The sequence below is a fragment of the Bombus bifarius genome, unplaced genomic scaffold (genome assembly GCF_011952205.1).
Source record: "Bombus bifarius isolate JDL3187 unplaced genomic scaffold, Bbif_JDL3187 scf7180000007966, whole genome shotgun sequence".
NCBI classification, from domain to species: Eukaryota; Metazoa; Arthropoda; class Insecta; order Hymenoptera; family Apidae; genus Bombus; species Bombus bifarius.
Genome location: NW_022884352.1, coordinates 1,144,121 through 1,168,166, shown reverse-complemented (window position 1 = coordinate 1,168,166; position 24,046 = coordinate 1,144,121). Strand labels below are relative to the sequence as shown.

Sequence of the window (24,046 nt, the reverse complement as noted above, 5' to 3'; positions counted from 1 at the left end):
TCCAAACTTATACTTGCGTATGTTTAGAAAATTATTTACACATTCTAGCCAAATTTCTAAGTGGAAATAATACATATTTCTCCATTAAAGCTATATATAATTTTAACATCAAAGCTACGAAACTTGTTAGAATGAAAGGTTAGTTAGATTTTTCAATTTCGTCTTTAGAAAGATCAATTTTGAGATAATAATATTGTTAAAATAGAATTATATAACATAGTAGTATATTACAGATCGGCAGTTTTAATATTGAGATATTATACATCGTTTAATAAATCCGTTTAGATAAATTATTTGAATATTTTCAAATCAGCTACGACTAGTGGATCGTTTGTTTGATTTCTCAATTCACGGACGTCGTAGACTTTACAACGAGAGTGACAACAAATGTCAACCGTTTACAGCAGTTTTTGCATGTTTATTACGTTCGTCGCCTCCCCAAGAATTTCTTACGCAGTAGCTCATTCAATGTCGTGACGCCCGATGCTGTGGTTCTCGTCTACGCGACTCGTAAGTTTTCACATTATAATATAATATTATCTTAATAATTTATCAACGCTGCGCTTTTAACGATATTAGTTACATTATTTCTTAAATTAATCAGAATATTGAATGGAAATTCAAGAATGTATTTAAGACGCTTCGATTATTATTTCCAAATTATTTGTTTAACGTTATGCAAATTACATATTATTTGAAATACTTATGTCTCGCGTTGTCACACTGCGATGTAATTATTTTGCACGAAACGTTACTTAGTCCGCTTCATCGTTAAAAAGTATTAAGTGATAATGAGAAACCGAAATAAATGCTTCATTCGTTTGGTCACTTTCACTAAAGGATCAAACTTTTTCGATTAGAACTTGCTTCCGAGTAACAAATTTTCACAAATTTACGTTATTTTACTGTGAAAAATCGATGGTCAATGAGTATTATACCTGCTTGTATTTTTCATCAAATAGATCGTTCCGTAAATTATTTTGTAGTTACGACTGTTGGAATTATCGTAAATTATTCTACGTTATTTGTTGTCAAAAGCTTCCACAAAAAATGTCCACAATTTTTTTCTCCATAGAGATCGATGATACTGTGTCGTTTTATTGAAAATTCTCGTTTTATTTTTCATTCCCACATTATGCTTCGTTCATGCATCGAATATCAACGCATATGAAATCGTATTTCGTTCGAAATGGAATCGTAGTTTTGATTTTGCTTTGAAATCCATATAGAATAGATTAATCCTCGAGATAAATAATCGTATTTCGTGTCACAATATCACCTAAACAAGTTTTTTGAAGCTATGCTTCTCACGAATCCAGTTCGTTAAGCTACGATCGAAACAATGTTTCGTTCACGTGTTGAATGTTGAATATGGTCAAATGATTGCAACAGTGTTTGTAAACGCGAATTATGGTTACTGCGACACTTGAAAACTACGCAAAATACGGTGAAGTGGAATTCTACGTGCTATATTTGTACTTATTTGACGTATCACTTATTACCGAAGAGTCAAATATTACAGAACATTAATTAACCAAAATTACAAATTATTCACAAACATATTTAACATTTAATTAGAGACATACAAGTACGTACAGATGGTCTATTTCAAAGTTCACCATCGATAAAATAATTAAATTTCCTATCGTTATTCAGAAACAAAATCATTTAAGAGAAAAATAGAAAAATTAAATCCTTACTTTAAATCAACATTAATAAAAGCCTACGCGATTATCAAAAACACCGTCTGTTATCAAATGATGAATATAGAAATCTCATTCTCCTATGAAATAGAAACATCAAATAGAAACGGAAAATACATCTTCCAGACTACTGTTAAATTATTCGTACGTTTACTTACGTTTTAATTAGGAATTAGTCGATGGTTCAGTTTGGTGGAATTTATACTGCCTGAAGAAAGGGATAGAGTAAGTCAGAAAAGTTGAGAAATCGAGTTATCTTATACCCCGGTTCTTTACATTAAGCGGCACACTTGGGACACTAATTTCTCGAGATAGCTTGCAATTTGTTTGTGTTACCCTCGTTTCCGGAAGTTCATTTATAAACGAAATCGAGGGTTTCGGCTGCGTCGAATCATTCTTGTTAATCCAACTCGCGGATGTTTATTCAAAATTGCGTCACGAGGTTGAAAACCGAAATCGATTTCAATTTTCACGTAGAATTCGTCGAATGGAGGTACGGTCGCTCGCGTAGTCCTTTCAACGAGCAATTTATCGAAAGTTCATTGCTTCGACTCCCTATTAAATGACGGGATGATTGCGTCGTTCGTCTCGAAACGGCGGCAACGACTCGTCTACGAGTAATCTCGCGGACATTTGCGGAATTCAAGCGCGGTAACGTCGCAAAAAATTCCTTGCCGAATAAAAAACGCGTGTAATCATCAGGCATGACTGCAGCGACAGACACAAACGAGCCGGAAATTTAATCAAACTTTGCTGTTTCTTGCTCGGACGATCGCCAAAATTTGGTAGCGAGGCAGATCAGTTGCCTCTGTATTCCTTATTCCTATGAGTTTTCCATCGAATTGTCTCGCTGCTTGGCCGATGGATAATAATCTCGAAGTAGCTCGACCCAGTTTCGATAATTGTTCACCGGTCTGGTTCCTTCGAGTTGCCCGATTCTTCGTTTGTTTTGTCACTTCTCGTCTTTTCTCGCCGTTGCCATTTTTCTTGTCCCTTCCTCTAGCCGTTTTTATCGGTGGTTTAATCGTCGAAATACGGGTCGCATCCTAAATGCCTTTCGTACCGGCGAAAGAACAAATAATTAACTCGGCCGGTTCGACGGAAGAAATGCAAACTTCGCGAGAATTCGATGCGAGAATTCTGTCTGCGAGTTTGTTTTTTTTTTTTACAGAAGGACAATTTCAGCGACTGTCGTTAAGGTACAAGAGTTTAGGGATGTTTCATAGAGAAATTTATTTTAATTTTTGAGAAGAAAGTTATCAAGATGCAAGTAAAAATGATCTTTGTAGATGATTAACGTCGAGATAATTTTGATCTTTCTTTTTCTTTCTGTTTTTTAAGATCAGTTTTTCTGCTCGTTCAACAGAACATTTTCTAAAGTACATATATGTGTGGAAAACGAAAATTTACATACTCGGTATGTAAAGCCCCTTTCTCAAATATTTTCTTTTCTGCAATATCGATGGGCGTGGTTTCATACGTTTGTATTAAAAGAATCATGAATATTATTTCAAAGGGATAAAGAATTCTTCTCTCCTACAAGTCCTCTTAGATTATGTGAATGAGTCTCCGAGAATATTGAAAAAATTCTACCTCTTTTCATGTTCCGGATAGTAGAGTTTAAGCGATAAACGATATGTGGGAAAAATATGAATTTACTTTTTAGTGGAAAATTATAAATTATATCGAATACTGTGATAAATCTTGAAAATGTCAGAACAATTTTGTATTTAAAGCTATCAAATCAATTATAATTTCTAACACAGAAAATCTTCACTTCATACACACCATTTATTACTTTGATTCCTCAATTTCTAATATATAATCCAATAAAATTTCAGTCACATAAAATAATGTTTTAAATCGGACAGGTTGTCTTTAATATAATAGAATATAAGAAAACAAGTTCCTTTCGCGATCGCGTAAAAGTGTTTTGTCAACTATTCAGTTAAGAACTATCAGCCACTATTGGCTGACAACGTAGGTAATTCGAGCTGGAAGCAAACCGAGTAGAATTGAAAACAAATCAATTTATTCGAATGAAACGTGGCACGGGGGTAGATGATGGCGTGAGTAAGTGAAAAATCCGTTGTTAGGTCACGTACGAAGGAAATGAGAATCCCACTTCGCGGAGGAAGCACTCAGCCACCTCCTACGATGCTCTATTCGAATAATTATACAATCGCCACGAACCCTTTTTACAATCGCCAGTCGAAGTTAGACTGATATTCAATTCCAGGCGAAAGCAAGTTGAAACTGTTCGAACCGAATGTTATTGTTAGAGTGATAGTCGCTCGAAGAAAATTGCGGTCACGTTCGGGTTTTTCCGAACCTCATTAGCGGTGTGAACGTTTTCACTTTGCTCCAATCTAGAATCTCTACCACTGAACGCTATCGAGATAATAGAAGAAGAAAAAAAAGAAAGATCGTGAAGATAATAGCAACAAATTGGGAGGAAATCGACTACGCTTAATTTTTTACGAAGAGTGAAATAAAAATAATATTTGGATAGATATTGGAAACGTTCGAAGTATTTTTATACTAATATTTATTTTCTAGTACATTTTTGTGAAACAGTAAAAGCCCATTTGTAACAGAAAATATTTCATTCGTAAAATCTTTTGAAATGATCCGTCAATTTTTGTGAGTAACTTATACCGTCGTTTGTTTCAATATTTGAAATAGTAGAATCGTTATTTACGATTCTTGAAATTTTCCATTTGTAGGTTGGGTATTCTATATGAAATTACGAATATATTATTAAATATTTAATAAAAGTGGCATATCGAAGTTCTTAATCCGTGTCGAGGCAAAGTAGAGTCAAAGTTGTACAGTAGTAATAGCCCTGAATTTTCTTAAACAGATAAAAAAGGTATTTTATAATAATTGTGTTGAATAAATGACTGTCCTTCCTAACTATTATGAGAGGGATTTTTATTACAGTAGATCTGCTGTTTAAGGACGTTCTTTACAAATGAAATTTTGTAATATCAAGATATCTTGTACAAGACACAGAATGTGAAATAATTTAAAACACCCGTATCGTGCGAAAGAAACAGAGAAATGAATAATATTCGCGTTGTTCTCCTTCCTATTTTAATTTCATCTCATTAAAAGCCAGCTGTCTTTTTTAAAACGTACAAAATTGTGAGGGATAATTCATGAAAAACTTACATTGTCAAGAAATGTAGTTCCCGAATGTTGAAGAGGGGTCGTTTTACAGTAAATTCTTCGTTCCGAAAGAAATTATTACAAACGAGATGTTTTTACAAATTACAAATATATTATTTTTTTAAACTGTTATATTAAGATTCGTCATTTTTAATACGATTAGTTAGAAATGTAAAGGAATACACGGTACCGTGAGGTTAATGAAATTTCATTCTTATTTACCGATTTATCGATAATATTACGGGAATGGTTTTCTATTTTAATAACATTTCACGGTAAGAGAAGACGCTAGGTTTTATTCATGCCAAATGAATTCATTTTGCTGAAATGGAATCATTTTATTTCCTCTTGTGATCGATACTGTTGAAATTCAGCGAATATTAATTAGTCAGTTGGGATACTCCAATTGCGAACGAAGAACTCTACGCAGATTCCCATTAAAATTCGAGTAAAAACCGACAATACATTGTCTAAAACATAGACAGACGAAACGATTGTTACTTAATTAATTTCGTATTGATTACAGACAAATCTGTTTCTTGCTAGTCCCATTTTTTGTAACAATATTTATATTTCGTAAACTTCCCTACGCATCTGTCTTGCCATTAATTTTTTTTAAGTGTTATAATTCCGTAGTGCTTGTTATAGCGATAATTATATTTCTACGGATCGTTGTATATTTAAAAGAGAGGAATCAACAGTGATTTTAATTCTCTTCGATTTGTTTGTAAAATTTCACCGTTTTATTTCAATTCCCAGCTTTTGTAATAATACATTACGAAAAAATAAATTCAACTCGTTTCTTGTTGAAGAATTAAACAATGAAATCAATTACTCGAAAACAAATGGATTTTTTTGTACATAGAATTTCGTACATTTTTTGTAACTGTAATTGCTAAAAAATATAATTCTGAAATGGTGAAATGTTTGCTGGTTTTGTAATTTTTACAGAATGTATTAAAAAGTAGTAATTGATTTTCTTCTCGCTCCCTTTAAAAATTCATTGTATTACGAAGGATAATTATAGAAATATGAAGAAACTAAAATGCAAGAAAATTATTATCCCCGAGTCATTCGAGACAAGAATTAATATGATACACCTTCGTTTCATTTCATAAATTTATGTTATGAGTTACATTTATTAATAAGGATATGAAAGGTTACATTTATTCCTTTCGCTCATATTATATTTCTGACAAATATTTATCAACTGTATTATTAACTTTTCAACTCTTTGTTATTTATGTTGTTTGTAATGTCCAGATTTTTTAATATACATATATTAAATGTATTTTTTTGATTAAATGTTATAGGTATTACCATGAACTGTGACTATGAAAGAATTCAATAAGCCTGTTCTGAAATATCAAACTAATATAATTACGTAATATAATATCATTCAAAAGTAATTTTCAATGTCCAATTTATTGCGAGAGTGGACATATAAAATGCAATGGAAAATTACAGATAGCGGTGTTTAATTTATGACGAAACTGATTAACTAATTGCAGTAACTGTAATCGATATTATTAATTATTCACTGAAATTACTTTCATCTCACCTGCTAACCGTACTTAATCAAATTTTAATGTTCATTTCGTGGTTTGCACTTATTTCGAAGTTTGGACCACGTTTCCAGCGATTGCCATCAATATTTTTATTGTCGGCTAACCTTGCTTTAATATTACGTTCGCTTCTCTATTATGCAATACGATATGACAGAGAATTTTCGTGGCGTGCGAGCTTTATGTTGTTTTACAAGATTTTCACAGAAAGATAACATCGATTTACTGCCAATGGCATAACGTTTTTTACGTACATCCACGTACCAGACCGCAATAAAAAATGGGAAATAGAAAAACATAAGGAATGGAATCGTGCGTTTTATTCGATCTCTTCCTATTTGATCTTGTATGGGTAAAATTGTTCCCGTTGTGCGAATCCTTTTTTAATACTCAAAAGCAACGAAAGTAAATCCGAATAGCAGGAATTTAATTCCATTGTGCCAACCTTTTATCGGATCTTTGTAACGAATGTTAGACATGTATATTGAAAAGCTAGAACAAAAAATAGTTCCATATTTTTCATAAAAATTAAGACCAGACGCGTTGAGAATATAAGGAAAGAAACTTTTATGGAACAAGCGTATCGCGAATCATAATATCTAAAATTATTATCTATCAGGTTCAATCTACTTCCGCGCAACGATAATTCTAGCTTTCACTAAATTGTTCCATAGTTTCGACGACGCCGGTAAAACATCGCGAATACTTCAAATTCCTCTCGGATTCCCCTGGAATCTCATCATCAAAGTCAACACCAAAGCAAAAAACAAAATGTTTGGTACGATACTAAAGCATCGCTTCGTTCAGATTAGTTAAGCTACGTAGCTACGTGGATTGAAACTGATAGAGAGTGTCTGACGGAAAATGAAAAAGAACGAAAGGATGTTGTAACTGTTTGAAGAACGCATTAAGTACAAATTTCTCAATTATGAAAATATTGATTATAAAAATTACAAGTTGTTAGACCATCTTCGATGCTTTACACAAAACTGAATTAAACTATAAGATAAGCTAAACTGAAACATCGAGCTTGCGCTATATTGTCGCTACATTATCCATAAAATCGCAACGCTCCATCAACGTTTATCGCAAGGACAAGAATTGAATAGAATGTAGCGATCAGAAGAACGAACCACGAAATAGTTCGTAATGCATTGCGTCGCGTTCAGCAAGCTTGTATCGCTTTCATGCGCCACACGATTTGGGCACAACGACGCGCGAAATGTCGAAAATAACCAACTGCTCGCGGAATAACGTGTAACGGCGAATGGTAGGAAGTAAAGCGTGCGTTCGAAGCGGCCGTTCGATAACCGAAAACCGGAAAAAGCTGTAGCGACGTATCGACGGGCGCGTTAAAACGCGACTCGGATATTTTGCAGCGAGCCGACCGACAATGAAAACTCAATTAATATATTGCGACCGATCTGAACGACGCTCGAAGTCGACCAGGTCGAATCAACGGCAACGACCGGTGGTGAAACGTTTTTTTTCTCTTTCGTTTCGTTTCATTCATTCGTTCGATCCAACTTGTCGCGCGACCGAAATGGCGGTTCGCCTCTAAGGAACGAACTACATATTCTACTCCCCAGAGGACCATTTCCGTATACGCGGCATGCGCTGTTTCGAACTTTCGATTCCTACGTTACTTCTATATTCTTTTTTATTTCCTCTTTACGATATCCGTATCCGCAGTTCTCTTCGTTCGTTGTTAAATTTTTTAATCGTTATCCAAGTATCTGGGATAATTGTATCGATCTCGAAGAAAATGAGATTTCATCTCTTTCCCGAGCAATTCCATTTCAACCGCCAATATTCGTATTTTCCTGGTTTCTAGTACCGCAGTGTTCGTTTATTGCTATATTTGTTTGCTCTGCCTGGGTTTTTGCTTTAAACGGTGTTTGAGGAATCGAAGTTGATACTGTTAGAACGCAACAGAGACAGAATAAGAGCGTCTGATGAATTCTTTCCAGGAAGGAAAATGAACTTGATTCCAAATACCAGCAGCGACTCGCTTTGCGATAAAGAGTGAAATATTGAAACTGAAATGTGTCAAAATGGTGGTAGATGTTGTGCTTTGATACGTGACGGCCATAAGGTTGAAATCTCGTTACGATCTTCGACCGTGACTTTTCAGGTCCGAACCATAAAACATCCCTGTATCTGTCATAACGTCACTCTTTCACCGGCACTATCTCTGCGTCAACAAACAAATTTTCTACTGTTTCTACTATTTTCGGAAGTCAGCCAATGTCATCACTCTCACAATATGTCAATTTCGTATAAATTTTCATCACTTTCAACCGGATTATACGTAGGGCGTTGCCTATGCATATATCAATGTTAGATCTAACACAAATTCGTACATGATTCACCGATAGCTTTCGATTTTTCTTCCGATAAAGAAAGTGAAAAAATGTTGGTGTCGCTTCTCGGGTTACGACTATATCAAATTTATAACAATAACAATATAATAATAATTTATAATATAATTTATAAATAATTTCTAAAGGAATTGTAAACGAGGAAACTACAATAACTCCATTTCAAAAATTCCACGCAGCTATTGAATCCAACTAAATGTTCTAAAATTATCAGTAATCGAAACTACAACAACAAGAACGTATCTTACTGATCTTATTTGTAACTAACGAGAAAAAAATGAATCAAGGGAAGTAATGATCGTGTTCATAAATACAAATGACATTAGTTAACGATTGAACTTGCTTAAGCGAAACAGAACGGTTCAGTAAATTCTCAGCAAGCACATGGTACGGAAGGAAAAGCAATTAAACAGGAAATAATTTAATGTTTACGTGTAAGCCGTATCTTTTCGCATATTTAGATTATTAACAACACTTAAAAATTATATCTTAGAACCGTAGCGCGCGAATCATGAAGTTTATCGATCACCCGTTCGCCGTGTACGTGCTTGGATTTTTATTAGAGGTATCTCGTTGCCAGAGTAAAACCTGTTATGAATCTGCCGAGAACAACGGCACTTTTGCCTGCCTGGAAAAATACGAAAGTATAACAGGTATCGGTGTGATTTCGTTCGATTCATTGCGTTATTTAATATTCTTCTGCCTTCCTCTGTTTTACCTATTCCGAGCGGTAGTTTTATCGTGTTTCTCTTTCTTCTCGAAGCGAATGTTATTCAATTTCAACCATCGAAAAGAAATTATTTCACTTCGTAGCTCGCTCGTGAACGGTGTTTGTAATTCATAAGAATTTCAATCGTATTCCTTATAATGTGTGTATAATTAAAGAACAATACCGCGTTAACGCAACATTTCGCTTGTGATTGTTTCTTCTGTCACTTTACGTTATTGAATTCTGTTTTTATGTAATTATGAAAAATAAATGCTTGATACCTTTCCCGTTAGTCTCCTTTAATTTACATACTACGATTTAATATTTATAATAGTGGAATAATCGTGTTTCAAATCTTCGAAACATCTATTATTTTGTAAAAAATGTCCATTCCTTTCAAAAGAAAAAAATATTTAAGAGCTATGGTACTTTGTTCACATCTTTCAACAACGTTGCGTCCATGGAGAGATATATATTAATCAATTAAAAATAATAATCATATATTATTGAAACAAATTTTTTAATTATTTTATTCGCTGTTTTCAATAGGTAGATATTATTTCACGTAACAAAGAACCAAAAACTTGGAATTAACGACTTTTCCGATATAACTTAATTCGATTATAATGCCAAAAAAAATCAACTTGTATTCCAACCACGCAAACCTTTACTTCCCAAGCATAAAACTCTTTCAAAATTTTATCTTTAGAATCGTTTCTCTCAAAGTTTAATCACAGATCACAGTTACAAACGTTACATCATTTTAATTCAACGATCTCACAAAATTTTATACAATTTAATAAAATTCCTTCAGAGATATAGTTGAAATGACGACGAATTTAAGGAAATAGAACGTACGTTAAACCGTGTAACTGCTGACATTAGTTGAACGAAACACGAAGCAAGATTTCCAACCATGATGTCGTTTTACGTGATTGCAACGGGCGGGTTTGCCTTTTAAACTCACAAATCGTATTTCCCGGTTCCGTGATCATTCTCGCTTTTTCTATGGATCAGCCGCAAATTCGAACAAAAAAGTTCCTGTTTTATCTGCAGTTGCAGAAGCCGCGGCTGTACGGCAAATCTGATTAACTCGTCGTGGCACGTCGTTCCGCGTGGCACGATTTTTAGTGGGACATGCAAACACACGGTCCTGTCCGGGTTCAAAGATGTCCAACCTAGCTAGAGGCTCTCTCTCGCCTCCATTGTTATCTCGGACTTTTGTGGACCGTAGAACGGATTGTTTTCGGCTTCGCTGTCGACAGTTTTCATTTTACTATTCAGAAAACTGTTGACGGTTTTTGTTACGCCTTCGTTGTTGCCCCGAAGTGTTTGCCCACGAATCACCGTGACTTACAACCGTAGACGGAAAACACTTTCTCGGAAAGGCCTTTGAATTGCGAGCACCATCGACTTTCCCCGCACCTGCTGATACGTTTTGAAGACTTTCGAAACGTTCAAAAAATTCAGAAACATTGGGACAGTTAATGTGGCAAATGTTTATTTTCTGTGGTTTTATCTTTCATCGGTGGAACAGGAGACATCGCAGTCGTAGATTTAATTAAAAGTTCGTTCACTGGTGGATATCCTTATTCTGTTCACAAAAGTATTCCATTATAGCAGTAGATGTTCGATATTTCACGAAATATTCACGATTAAAGTTTCAAGACTGTATCATGATTTTTAGTTAAGATAATCAGCAAATGATATACTTGCGTGAAGGTAACATGTTGGAATTCTATTCACACTCGTAAGAAAGTTGTTTTTTAAACAGTAATTTTCTTGCAAGAATCACGAATACTATTTTGTTATACATATAAGGTGATAGAGGGTCTGATATTTAGAAGATCTGTGGTACCTTGGCCTTATCCAGAGGAGTAAAAAGTGTTTATTCGAAGTAATTTGCGAAAGCAATGCTGTCGATGTAAAGTCAACTTTTATTATTTAAGAAGCTGAAGTTTTCCAACCGAGTAGTGTTCTCAGTAAACGAACGATACAATAATTTTGTTACGCCTAATATAATTGTTTGTTACATAAAAATACGAGAAAATTTGATAGATTTAAAATTTGATTTTAATAGCAGAAATAGTTAGTGTCTTGTAGAGAAAGAGGTTACTTCCTGATACACAAAAGATAGAAATGCTACAAGGGGAACAAAATGTTTCGCATAATGCTTCACCATGAAGTACCACGTTTTACAGGAATTTTTTTAAATAAACGAGGATAAATTTAGTGTACGTTGGTTTCCTTCTTTTACACGAACATCATTATCGTCTTAAACAAGAAGGATAGCGTACGTAACGTTAGGGAGGGTCATTAATTTCAATTTGCAAGGATAATCCTGAAAGATGCGAGGAAATTGTGCTCGAGTTTCCCGAGAATAACTGCATTCTGTGAATTCATAGGATGCAACTGGTAACAACGTTGTACGAAATGCATGTAAAAAACATAATTAACCGTATCCTAAGATGAAACATATACTTACTCCTAATTTATATTTAAAGCAGTTTAATATGAAATCAATAGTTATAAAACAGCGATGGAATTATTTTTCCCTTAATTTTTGTAATTTTAAGAAATTTGTTGAGATAGTTTGGTATAACTAATAAACAGTTAATTACAGTGATAGCAGTCATTCGTTAGTACGAGGTAGTATTTCTGTGCAATTTACATATAGATATGACTTCATTAACACGTATCAGCAATCAATTGGTAATCATTCACGAATAATGATTAAAACTATCGATTACCAGAGAATGGTCCATCTATCAACTTATTATCTACGCTTGATAACTATGATATTGAACGATTTAATGGACTTTCGTCGATAGCAGTAATACAAATTACGATTTTAATTCATGAAACTTGTCTTTATGAAATCATTACTGCCATTAATGAATTCGAACGTCCATCGATCCAACAAAAATTGATATACAACATTCGTGCATAGGACAAAGAACGTACGAAAGCAATGTTCTAAATGTCTAGAACTAAATTCCTGAGGTATACGTTTCCAATTAAATTATTGAAACATTTTTCTTCTCGAACGAAAAACATATATAAAATAAATATGTCATAATTATAAAATTCATTTTTAACTATAATTAATTCCAGTTAATAAAATATTTATCTATCTGAGGAAGGCATTATTTGCTTCGAAATACTTATATCCCTTAACTTTTTCAGCGAGCGTGTGTAAATGTGTTCGCACAACTTTACAATTTTTCTTATATATAAGAGAAAAAGAAGAAAAAACAGCGTTCGATGGCTGGAAAAAAATTTACAAACCGTGTCAGTGATTCCCAATTGGTTAAGCTACTTAAATAAAAAAAAAAAAGTTCCCCTGCGAGCGTATCTACATATCGGAACTCGAGCGTTTTAATTCGGTCTCGATCTAATTTTTTTGTTCCTTGCCCATACTTTTTCCCTTCTGTTTCGTGATTCTGAATATTTCGAATCGTGGCTATCGTATCGAGGCCGAGTTATTCATTTCACCCGTTCCGTTTTTACATTTATTCCCGGCGATTCAATCGCGGCCGAATTTTCCCGGATTCTCGACACGCGAGGCAACTGTACTTTCCGCGAAACCGTATCACCGCGGCGAAACATGACGGAAATTCTCGCTGGTCGAGTTACGCTCCTTTCTGAATTTACGTTACTCGAGCTGGCGTGTCTCGAATGGCTTAGAGTGTTGCGGAGTCGCGGCTTTTGAAACCGCAACGCTACGAACTTTCCCGCGATCTTTGGTGACACAACATTCCCACGATTTAATGCAGACAGTGTGACTGACTTAGAGAGTAAACCACTTATCCAACGTACACGCTCGAGATAGTTCGACGATACGGTTTGGAATTAACTCTGCCACGTCTTTTGCGTTATTTTCGATTCAATCGTGTCTTTTTATCCCTAACAAGGAAAATTGTACAGGGATAGTTTTGAACGCTAGAATTACGAGAGTGGTCAAAGTAAACAACATATATGCGTAGTAGTCGTTTATTTTTTTCCTTTATATTATGAACATTTTTTCGGATGTCTTTCGCTCTGATTTTCTTGCTACAAGTTTCATACTTCAGTCGTCGGTATCTCTGGTGATTTGTCTAAATGTTTTAGTTGGACTGTGCTAAAATTTCCTTTAGAATGTTGAAATTCCTTTTGCTAAGTGAAATGAGCGTGGGATTGGGACACATAAATCTGTAACGAGATTAAAGTTGTGTTGAAGCGGTAAAATAGAAAACGGTATTTTTAAAATAGGCAAAATAGCTTTGATTAATTATTCCCCGAAAGTTCTATAGTTCTACCTTCTAATTATTTACCTAAGCGGGGTATTATCCTCTAATAGGTAATATCACATATTGAATAGATATAATTAAAAGAAAATTGTACAGCAATGGCTTCCCTTTATTAATATCCCCGTCAGTTTTCCGAAAATAAGAAATATATCTACTAGCGAAACGGTAAAAGAAGAAACGATTGAATGGAGGTGACATTAATAGAATAAGTTACTAGCTAGCCACGTTTCAATGCCTTCTGATAATATATTATCGAGATCCATTTCGATCCAATTCCTATCGCACGAATGAAAATATATCAATGGGGTCAAAAGCGCTTTAAAGGCCAGTCACTTGGAATGAGTTGTCCATAGGATCGCACGAAGGTCCCTTTCACGCTATAAATCTCCTAAAAACGATTCTCTTGAGCTGATGTTTGAAAAGATTGCACCGGGAGCTTTTACGAAGTTTTATTTCCTTGATAATTCCAAGCTCGAGTGGTACTTTATCGATGGTCAAGGAAAGGATAATTTTGCCGGTTCCTCGTCTTTCGTTATAATGCTGTAAGAACTACACGTTCCTTTCAATGCAAGAATCAGAGCTGCGATTATTGGAAACTCTTCAGTTTACTTGTATTCGAAGAGAAAGAGCGAAATAACGTTATTTCGTCTAAACGTAGGTAGAATACCGTGGATGTCCAATATACTAGTTTCAATTTTCGTAACACATGCAAATGTTTATACATATGAAATGAAGATTAAGAAAAATTTATATAGACTACAACTAGGTACGATCTACTATTAATTTCATTAGAAATAAAGTAGTATGGTAAGAAAAATAAATTATTTGACACATACGATACCATATTTAGAAGCAAAAAATCATACACGACCTGGTGCGAATTTTTTGAAATTATTCGACGTAAAATTACTTGAAAGTCGGTAGCTTGAACCGAGTTATCGTAACTATTTGACAAGTTATCCGTGTCAAAGCGCTTCCTGAGTGACAAGGAATGCATTATTAATCGATCGGCAATTACTTGTACAAACTGGATGGACCAGAGCTGAACCGCAAGCGCAACGTCCATTAACGTCGCAAAATTCTGTCACCGATGCGGCTCGTTCGGCTTTTATTTTTCACTTTTCCCGTTTACATCGCTAAGCACGAGTCGAGAGCGTCGAAAGAAGGAGACATTAATTACATTAGAACGAAACGCGCTCGCTTGCCTAGACACTTGGCTTAGTAATGTGGCTTTGCCTAGACACTTGGCTTAGTAATGTGGCTGTAACCGAGCGACAATCAAACTAATCAGCTGATAAAATCCCTTAAAGCATATAAGGGAAAGCAGACCATCTCTTCTTCTCTTTACAGATGGCATTTTCATCCGGCGGTTCTCCACACCAGAAAATAGGAGTATTGATAACCATGATGAAACCCAACCACTCAGTTAACAATACTGGGCTCTGCCATGCCTATGCCCAAACTGGCAGTTGACTGACCAACTTTCATCCCCCCCCCCAGGAGAAGGGGCCCGTTATATAGCGACACCCACGTGTCCTCACGCTCAAGATAATTGCTACACCGTGTGTATGGCGCGTGCACGGGCCGCCCGCATCTCCAGCTTAAGTAAAGCAATAAAATAGAATAGTAAGTTTAGTAGCAATAGTATCCCCTCCTGATCTTTGATCGCGGCAAGAAGATCCGGAGTAGGGGTGGTCGCTCCACTAGGAAACGTCACACTGCAAAAGGAGGGTAGAACCGAACTTTGGATACAGTAGTCCCGCCATTCGTACATATCTTGCTTACATATCATTCTACCATATATATTAATGTCTTTCTTCTTTCCTCTCTTCTTCCATTGTGTCTAAGGTATAGTTCTGCTAGGTAAGCTTTACTGAAGAGTCCTATTAGCAGATCTCGCACGAAACATTTCTCTCTCCTTTTCCTATATTTAAAAATTCTATTAGCTCATTGGCCGACGTTCCAACTTAAGCACGCAGAGCAAAATTACGCTTTATAAGACGATAATAAAACCTGTCTGGTCCTACGGAATTCAACTATGGGCAACAGCAAGTAATTCCAACATTGAAATACTCCAACGCTTCCAATCGAAAACGCTAAGATCCCTGGTAGATGCATCCTGGTATGTTACCAACGAAGCAATACATCCCGACCTCAAGATATCCACAGTCAAAGAAGAAATAAGAAAATGTAGTAACAGATATATCATAAGAGTTAACAACCATCGAAATTCCCTAATTATTAAATTACTTAATACGTCGGACCAGATTCGCAGGCTAAGAAAACACTATCCTTTAGTCCTAAGTACTAGATGCAGCTAGGAATAAACTTACTGTAAATTAGTTAGTCATGTCACTGCACCACGTCAGAGAAACTTACTCAAAATTCTCGATGCGAGAATTGATTGTAAAGTGCTTGTAAATAAGAAAAAAATTTTTTATTTATGCTTTCTCAAGTCGTTGTTTGTTTATTTGATACTCAACATCTGTGATGGAATATCTAATATGGAACTCCGGTCGCCGGGATTCGAACACGAGTCCAAATGTTCGCATCTAAGGCTCTAACCACTGCGCCGCCGTCGACCGGGAGTAGTTAGTGTGGAGTGGTGGTATTTTGTTGTCGAGTGCTGCCACAGTAAGAATCCTCTAGCGAGTAAACGAGCCACCGAGTATGGGCCAGAGACGCAAATTCTCTTAACTTTGTATTGTAGCTGCTGTTACAAAGGCTCGTGAAAAATGGCCCGTAAAAAAGGAAATCCTTTCTCTTGGTTAACTGTGAACTCTTTTACGCTTTTAATACCGATACAGTACTAGCAAAGATACTAGTAAACATAGAAAAAAGTTGTGGGCTTGATTAATTACTAGAATGGGTTACGATAGTATTTCACGCTTTTTAAAGTTTTAAGGTCACTCTATTTTTAAATTGGGCTATTTTATAAAAATTTATACGACTAATTTTAATCTTTGAAACAAAGATATTTTTGTATCTTATAATTTCAATTCACCTTCCTGTCAATTTTCTGATTCTTTGTACCCTGTCAACGTTTCCTTTTCCGTAAAATATTTTATAATTTTTTAACATATATTGTATAATTGTTAATTTTGTTGCAATATTTTTCAGAACAGGAAGATATCTTTTAACAAGGAGATAAGCGTGATTCACGATCGAGGAAACTCTAAAGACTTCACAGGTAAATGAGACAATCAATTAATAATATGATCATTGATCCGTCAGTTAACCCTCTCATTCCTGAATTCACAAATTCAGTCACAAATATTTATTTGTTACATAATAAATAAACGATTCATTCAGATGTAGAATCCTGGCAGAAATCCTTTTCATCCACTAAATATTCGAACAAATTCTATATTCCAAATATTTTCTCCAATCTTGCATATTATCGGCTTTCGATGCAATTTTTCATCTTTAAATTTTCCACTCTCGAATGCGCAAATATACGCATCTAACGATTAATTTTTTTATATCATACTTGATTACCGTGGGAACGAGAGGGTTAATAAATTAATTGTGATTATTAGCAGTAACACTAGAACGATTACATAGTACAAGCTAAACCAGAGTTTATTCGATCGACTCTGATACGTAGGCAAATAAACGACAAACCTTAAGTCGCGTGATAAATCTTTCTCGCAACACAAAAGTCGCGATACAATTCGCAATTCAGGAACTCTCTCCGCCTCGCGATTTTTATGGCGTATAACAACAAGAATGAAATATTCGCCTTTGTGTCGCCGAATCTTTTATGCGTTCCATTCTGCTACTTATTTCGCGCGAATTCCCGGAAAGGAACACCGGCCATTACTGAATTGCATCAGAGGGAAATTGGCCTAGAAGCCAGCCCCATAGTCGGTTGGATTCTCAGTTAGGTAGGTTAGGTAACGCACGGCGGTTGAAAATGCGAATTCTCTTTACTTCTCTATTGTCCACCGTACTCGCAAAGGGAATGAGAGGAAGACAGCAAGAGCGAGAGAGAAAGAGAGAGAGACAGAGAGAGGAAGAGAGAGAGAGAGAGAGAGAACTGGGCTAGGGAGGAAGGGGATATTTGCTCTTCTGGGAAAGTAAACTCCAGAGCTTTTCATACACGCGCGACTCGTAGCGCTAACCCAATTTTACCGGTACGACGCCAACGAAGCTTCGGCGGCTACGTTTTCACCGAGAGACGGGTTATTTGCCTTACCTACACGCCACTACACGGTACCGTCTTTTATACAAAGTATTGGCAAAGGTTGGAAATGTCCCTGTAGGAAGAGTGCGCCCACGACAGTTAAAATAATATCGGTTCATGGTGAGGAAGCTTCGAAAATATTATTTGTTAGACGCGCTTTACGTGTTTTGAGAAATTTCTCTTAGGGAGATAAACCGAAAGAATGTGGGGATCGAAGTGTTTGCTTTAGGAGGGAGCGGTTATACATGGAATGTATCATGCTACACGGTGGATAATATCGATTATCGAGTATCGTACTGTTACTGTCTTTTAAGGGTTTTATTTTTTAACTTTGAAATCTGCGATTACTTTTAGCGATAATAATTTACGAGGTCGTGCTACTGAATTAATTCATCAGATTTATTGGAATTGTATGTTTCTCTCGGTTTTGCCTCATTTTAATATGTTGACTACCACGATTAGTCAGTAACGATTGGCGATGTGGGAATTGATTGAGACAATTAAATTAGAAATGAACAGTACATATTCGTAAAATTGTCAATATCTTTAATACTGTGATAACAACGCGAGGTACTACTACAAATAGATAGGAAGAAAAGTTTCAGTAAATTAATTTTCTGATACGTATATTCGGCTGTATCGTATAAAATTTGCATAGCAGATAACATGTTAACCCAAATGCAGCTAATCTCTTTTTTTTATATTATTCAAAATAACGTTATCATCCCTTTATTTAGATTCTAAGTTGAATACGTTAATTTCATTTCCCTACGTTACTATTATTTAATTTAAATAAATTGTCATTCTTTCAAAAGAACAGAATCATAAAATAAACTAAACTAAGCCTATAATACTAAGAGTATATACAATTTCTAGCTCTTACTTCGCATTCATTTATATGTAGTAATTGAAAAAACGAATAAATTACGAAAAATGCAGATCGTACACTTCGTACCAAATGTAAAGTTGAAAAACAAAGTAAAAAGTGAAAAAGACCGTGGAATTCTTGTACCAAGTCTTTATTTAGACGAGCGTGTTATATAGATATGAAATCTGGAATTCCCTATTCTAAACACGTGCACGCTGCAGCAGGTGACATCGTCGTCGGATGACGGTATCTAGTTTTATAGCACGAACAAAGTTGTCTAGACGAAAAGACCGAGTGTGGAAGTAGTAGAGTGAAAGGTACACAGGGCTCGTAACGAAGTTTTCAAAGACAACATGGAGTTTGATATCTAACGAGTTCATTCTACTCGGCTGCGATGGCAAAAACTGCAAGTGGAGATCTCTATCTGCCACTCTTTCCGGCCAGGTCACTCATCTATCTTCGTTCCACCCTCCTTTCGCACCCTTCTTCGTCTCTTTCCCTAGCAACCAATGTTGAGAAACGCGAAATTCGTTCCCCTTCGCACCCTTCGCGCGTTATTCACCCAAGGCTTCTGGATTTTAATTTTATAAGAAATTATTGGCGTATAAGCGACGCACTTTGATCGTTCGAGTGTCTCTTATTACGCATTTTACGTTTCATATAATTGTTTTCTTTATATTTAAAGCGTGTTTCTACAATCAAATAAATATAAGATTCGTGGCACGAATTATTTCTATCTTTTGATGGAAACTTGCATTTCTTTCAATCAACATTATACACCTTTATATGGTTATTTTAATGTAAAATTGTAGTTTCGAAATAGCGTTTCTACGATATAATTTTATATACTATTTTAGATTATAACAATGAATATCTAAACGTGCAAAATTATAACACTATTGATCCTTAATTGACTAGGACACAGTTAGCCGGAAAAATGTTTGCTCGATGTTATTTTGTATTTTATATTTTTCAGGATAAAAATTGTTGAGAATTTGTATCGCGTAAAATGCGGAGTACAAAATAAAATTAAATAACTTAAGACCACTGTTATGGTCGACTGTTCTATGATGTAAAGACTATTTTTTTATTAAAATAAATCATTTCTTGATATATGAATAAACAATTATCTCGTAGCATATTCGTGATCATGCTATACTGCTTTTAAAGTAAAATATAGTATCTTTACTTTGAAATGTGGCAAAATTGTATTCAAATAAAAATAACCCTGCTGTAAAATGCACTAAGGTCGTTATAGCTGCCTATACATCGTTACACCATGCAAAACGAAAAACTGAAAACTTTTTAATATCCATATCATTTTCAATCGTTAACGCCCTTACCTCTGACTCCGGTGACTGAACGATTAGCGACGTTCTCGGTGGTTTCTCGGGAGGTACCTTTTTCAAAGTTCCAGTAAACGAAGCCACGGAAGCAGTGCTGGACGGTGCTGAAGCTCCCTCGTGACCGTCGATTTGACACTGAAGTCGATGGAACTGTGAGAACGAAGTACGGGACGTATCGGCGCGATCGAATTGTGGCAGACACGGCAGTGGCATCTGCGACATGTTCGGTATCTGAATAGAATTCGGGTCGCTGGTGTCGTGTTGAAGCCTAGGTGATAATTTCTCGCAGACAGACGATTGGCAGGATTGATGATTAGAGTTCTGTGTATAGGAAGCGGTCAATAACGTTTGATGATGACTGTGCGGCGTATTCTGGCTTTGCGACGTGCAAATCTTATCGGTCGGTTGTTCTTGGTGGTTGGGCAGAGAATTCGATTGAATCTGGTGGATTTCGTTTCCGATCGAATGCGGCTGAAAATCGGTCGATCTTTGTAATTTATCGCACAGCTGGTTCTGTGCTTGCAAACTTTGCAGACGGGCTTGTAAATCACTTTGTTGATGTTGAAATTGCGCCACTTTATCGAGGATTTGATTTTGATTCTGAAGACACTGAAGCTTCGCTTGTAGATCGCTTTGTTGACGCTCAAATTGGCTGAGTTTCTCGGATATTAAATCAAGATTCTGTTGATTTTGCAGTTGTTGCTGCTGGGACGTCAAAGCGTCGGATTTTTCGTTCTGTGTGTCTAGTTGACTTTGAAGATTATCGCTCTGGCTCTTGCTATGAGTTAGTAAGCTGGTCGAGATATTGTGGCTTTTACGATGGCTATGGATTATATGATCCACTTGATCGATCGGTTTACCTAAACTTGTTTCACCGAAGTCTGTTACCACAGTTAGGACAGTCTTGGTATCTAACTTTGCTTCGCTAAGGGCTGGATACTGATGGCATATATTAGGACTGGCTCTTTGAGAGGGAGCCGTACTAGCAGGTGGTCCAAGGTTCGCTACGGATCCACTAATGGGCTGCTCGTCGAACTCCTTTCTCGAGAGTTCCATGTGCTTCGTTAGGTCAGCACTAACGTGTCGCAAATGTCGACGTTGTTCCATTATAGTCCTCTGACTGATGTTGGGTATAGGTTGAAAGGCCGATTGAGTCATTCTAGCTTCCTTGCGATCATCTGGTTGATGTATCTGTCTCGGGTCTCTCCTTTCCTCGGACTGATTACGAGAACGTGGACTGGTGGAGAGCATTTGATTCTGCATCATGTTTCTTTCGTGTTCCTGTCGTTGTCGTTGTTCAGCCCATATCGTTAGCTCTTGTCTAGTCTTCTCGAAATTTTGATTTACAAACGACGGACTTTTTTGTCCTGCGCGATCCGCGGATCCTTCGCGAATCGGCATGAAAGGCATAGGAGACCTTCTAACGTCTTCCATTCTCTTGCCTTCTATGGTCATCGGTGACCTCCTATGCTCGTCGAAGTAATCGGATCGTCTGTTTTCTTGCGGTATCGCTACTCTTTGATTAGGGCTCACGTTACCCCATTCGGGCTTTCTATCAGCCCCTATGCTCTTCCTATTTTCTTGTCTCGTATCAAAAGCCATCGGCGATACTCTTAAGCTCGTATCCAATCGCCTTTGATCAGGCGGATACACTTGATTGGTTTCGACTCGTTTCGGATCCACCATAGTTCCGGTCTTCCTCGCTGGCATTAATATTTCCTGATTCGTGTCACCAGGGAACGTGAACGTAATCGTATCGTTACGACGCTGGAAACTCGATGTAACGTCCACGGAAATAGATTTCCTGTGTTCAGGTCTGGTCACATATAGACCACAATCGGTTACCACGGTTTCGCACATCTTTTCTCGACCAGGTGGATCTCCATTCGTATCGACGTACAGACCGTCCTGTCTCGTCCTAGGGTTTTGATTAATGGCTGTCAGGTATCTTCTATCCTGAGTATCGGTTACGATCTGTGCGCCTTGCACGATTATCGCCCCGTCGCTTCGGTGAATTTGTTCTTGCGGAGGATTTTGATTAGGGTCGTATTTAGGTTTCTGCATACCTGGAACATCGACACTCGCAGACTTTCTGTGCCCTGTATCGTGAGTAATCTTCGAATTACCTCGTGGTGGAACCATAGGTTTGGGTCCACGACTGGGTCTCTCTGTAGTCGCCATTGCGAGACCATGAGTCACATTTTGGGCGATCGGTTGAATGATAGGCTGTGTCTGATATTGTCCAAGTTCCTGAGAGAATCTTTGAGGATTCGGTGATTGTTGTCCGAATTGTTGAGCGGGATACATTCCAGTATGAGGATTATACGGTACCGCGTTCATTACTGTTTGAGGATACTGACTATAGGAATACTGGGGTTGCCCGCCGAATTGAGCGTAACTAGCCGGTTGAGGTACGACAACGCCTGAAAAGTACGGTGGCTGAGGACTGGCGGATTGAGGAGGCATTTGCGATCCGTGTTGAACAGTTACGTATTGACCCTGTCCAGTGAACATCGGATTCGCTGCACCTCCTTGATACAACGCAGGATCTCTATATGTTACATCCCTCGTCACGTAACCAGCTCTTTCAGCATATTGAGCTTGTTGAGGATACATCTGTTGAGGTCTCACCTCGAACTGACTTCGGATCTGCGTGTACTGAGTTTGATCGTAATCAGGCATGAATTGAGGCTGCGCTTGAACCGGTAGGGTTTGTGTACTAGTTTGAGAAACATGTTGCGTCCTCTCGAGAGCAGACTTTTCCTGGCTGTACTGTTGGGGTGGAAGTTGTCCACTAGGGGGGTGTCTATCCTCGGGAACACCGACCACAGGTTGCTTCCTTCCAGTCAGATATTGACCTGTCTGCTGAGTTTGCTGTTGCTGTTGTTGTTGTTGTTGTTGTTCTTGAGTTTGGCCGGCTGACTGGTTCTGTTGAACCCTATCTTGAGAGAATCTGTCATATTCTATGGTACGATTTTCAAAGCCGTTGGACAAATCTTGTTTCGCATTGTCGGCAAGCGGCTCAGCTCGGCCGTTTTGACACGCTGTCTGTTGATTCTCCATCGTTTGTCCAACCTGGTTTTGTTCCTGGCTATCGTTCACCCCTCCTGAACCAGACTGCGACATGTTGGCGGCCCCCACCGACGGTCGTCCGCCGATGTAGCCGAGAATTCGCCCCAATCCGCACACCGTGACGACTTACCGTGCAACTCTCTGTTGGAAATCTAGATTTTCGCTTGAACGCAATCGTCACGGATCGCGTTTTTACGCCTCGTATATTCCGCTAGGTCGACTCGAGGCATGTAAACGTCGATATTGATGTCGTTTGCTCTACGCCCGATCGCTGTTCCGTGATCCTTATTGAGTTTCCTCTTTTTACGTTGTCTTCTCGGTGATATAAACCGTAAAGGGAATGCAACAAAATTTTTCGCAATTTTTTTTCTATAATTTGTTTTCTTAACGTACTAATTTTTGTTTTTAAACGTGAAGTGAATTCGTTGCAGTTTTTCGATTCGAATATTTGACTCTTCGTTCGTCGAGTAATTTGCTAGCGAATTTTTTTTCTTTGTTCTTTCGATTATCCGAAAATTAACGGACGAGTTCGTCACGCTGTTCTTGCGTTTTATTTATCCAGATCGTTTGCATCCGTTTTCCCGCCGGAGCTTCGTTAATAAATCGCAGACGCACCGAATAATATTACGTGAAAATTTGGAACGTTTGTCCAGACAGAAAGTCTCTGAGTGCCGCCCTCGAATTTCTCATTTTTCCACGAGCAAATGAGAATGCGCAATTGCAAATGTAATCTCTTTTATTGCGTCCCTTTGACGC

General features: G+C 37.0%; 1 protein-coding gene and 1 long non-coding RNA gene across 2 annotated transcripts in view; one reads left to right on the top strand and one right to left on the bottom strand.

Moving 5' to 3' along the window:
- Window positions 1–23,832, bottom strand: part of LOC117206756 — a 199,171-nt gene extending 175,339 nt beyond the window's left edge. The window contains exon 1 of the mRNA XM_033446365.1: window positions 20,216–23,832. Within this exon, the coding sequence (XP_033302256.1) occupies window positions 20,216–23,344 (3,129 nt within the window). The 5' untranslated portion in view covers window positions 23,345–23,832. The remainder of the gene's footprint in view (window positions 1–20,215) is intronic.
- LOC117208996 lies at window positions 471–17,009 on the top strand. The gene is made up of 2 exons (XR_004487823.1): window positions 471–510; window positions 16,939–17,009. It is a non-coding gene; the product is annotated as an uncharacterized LOC117208996 (long non-coding RNA).
- Window positions 23,833–24,046: the final 214 nt, after the last annotated feature.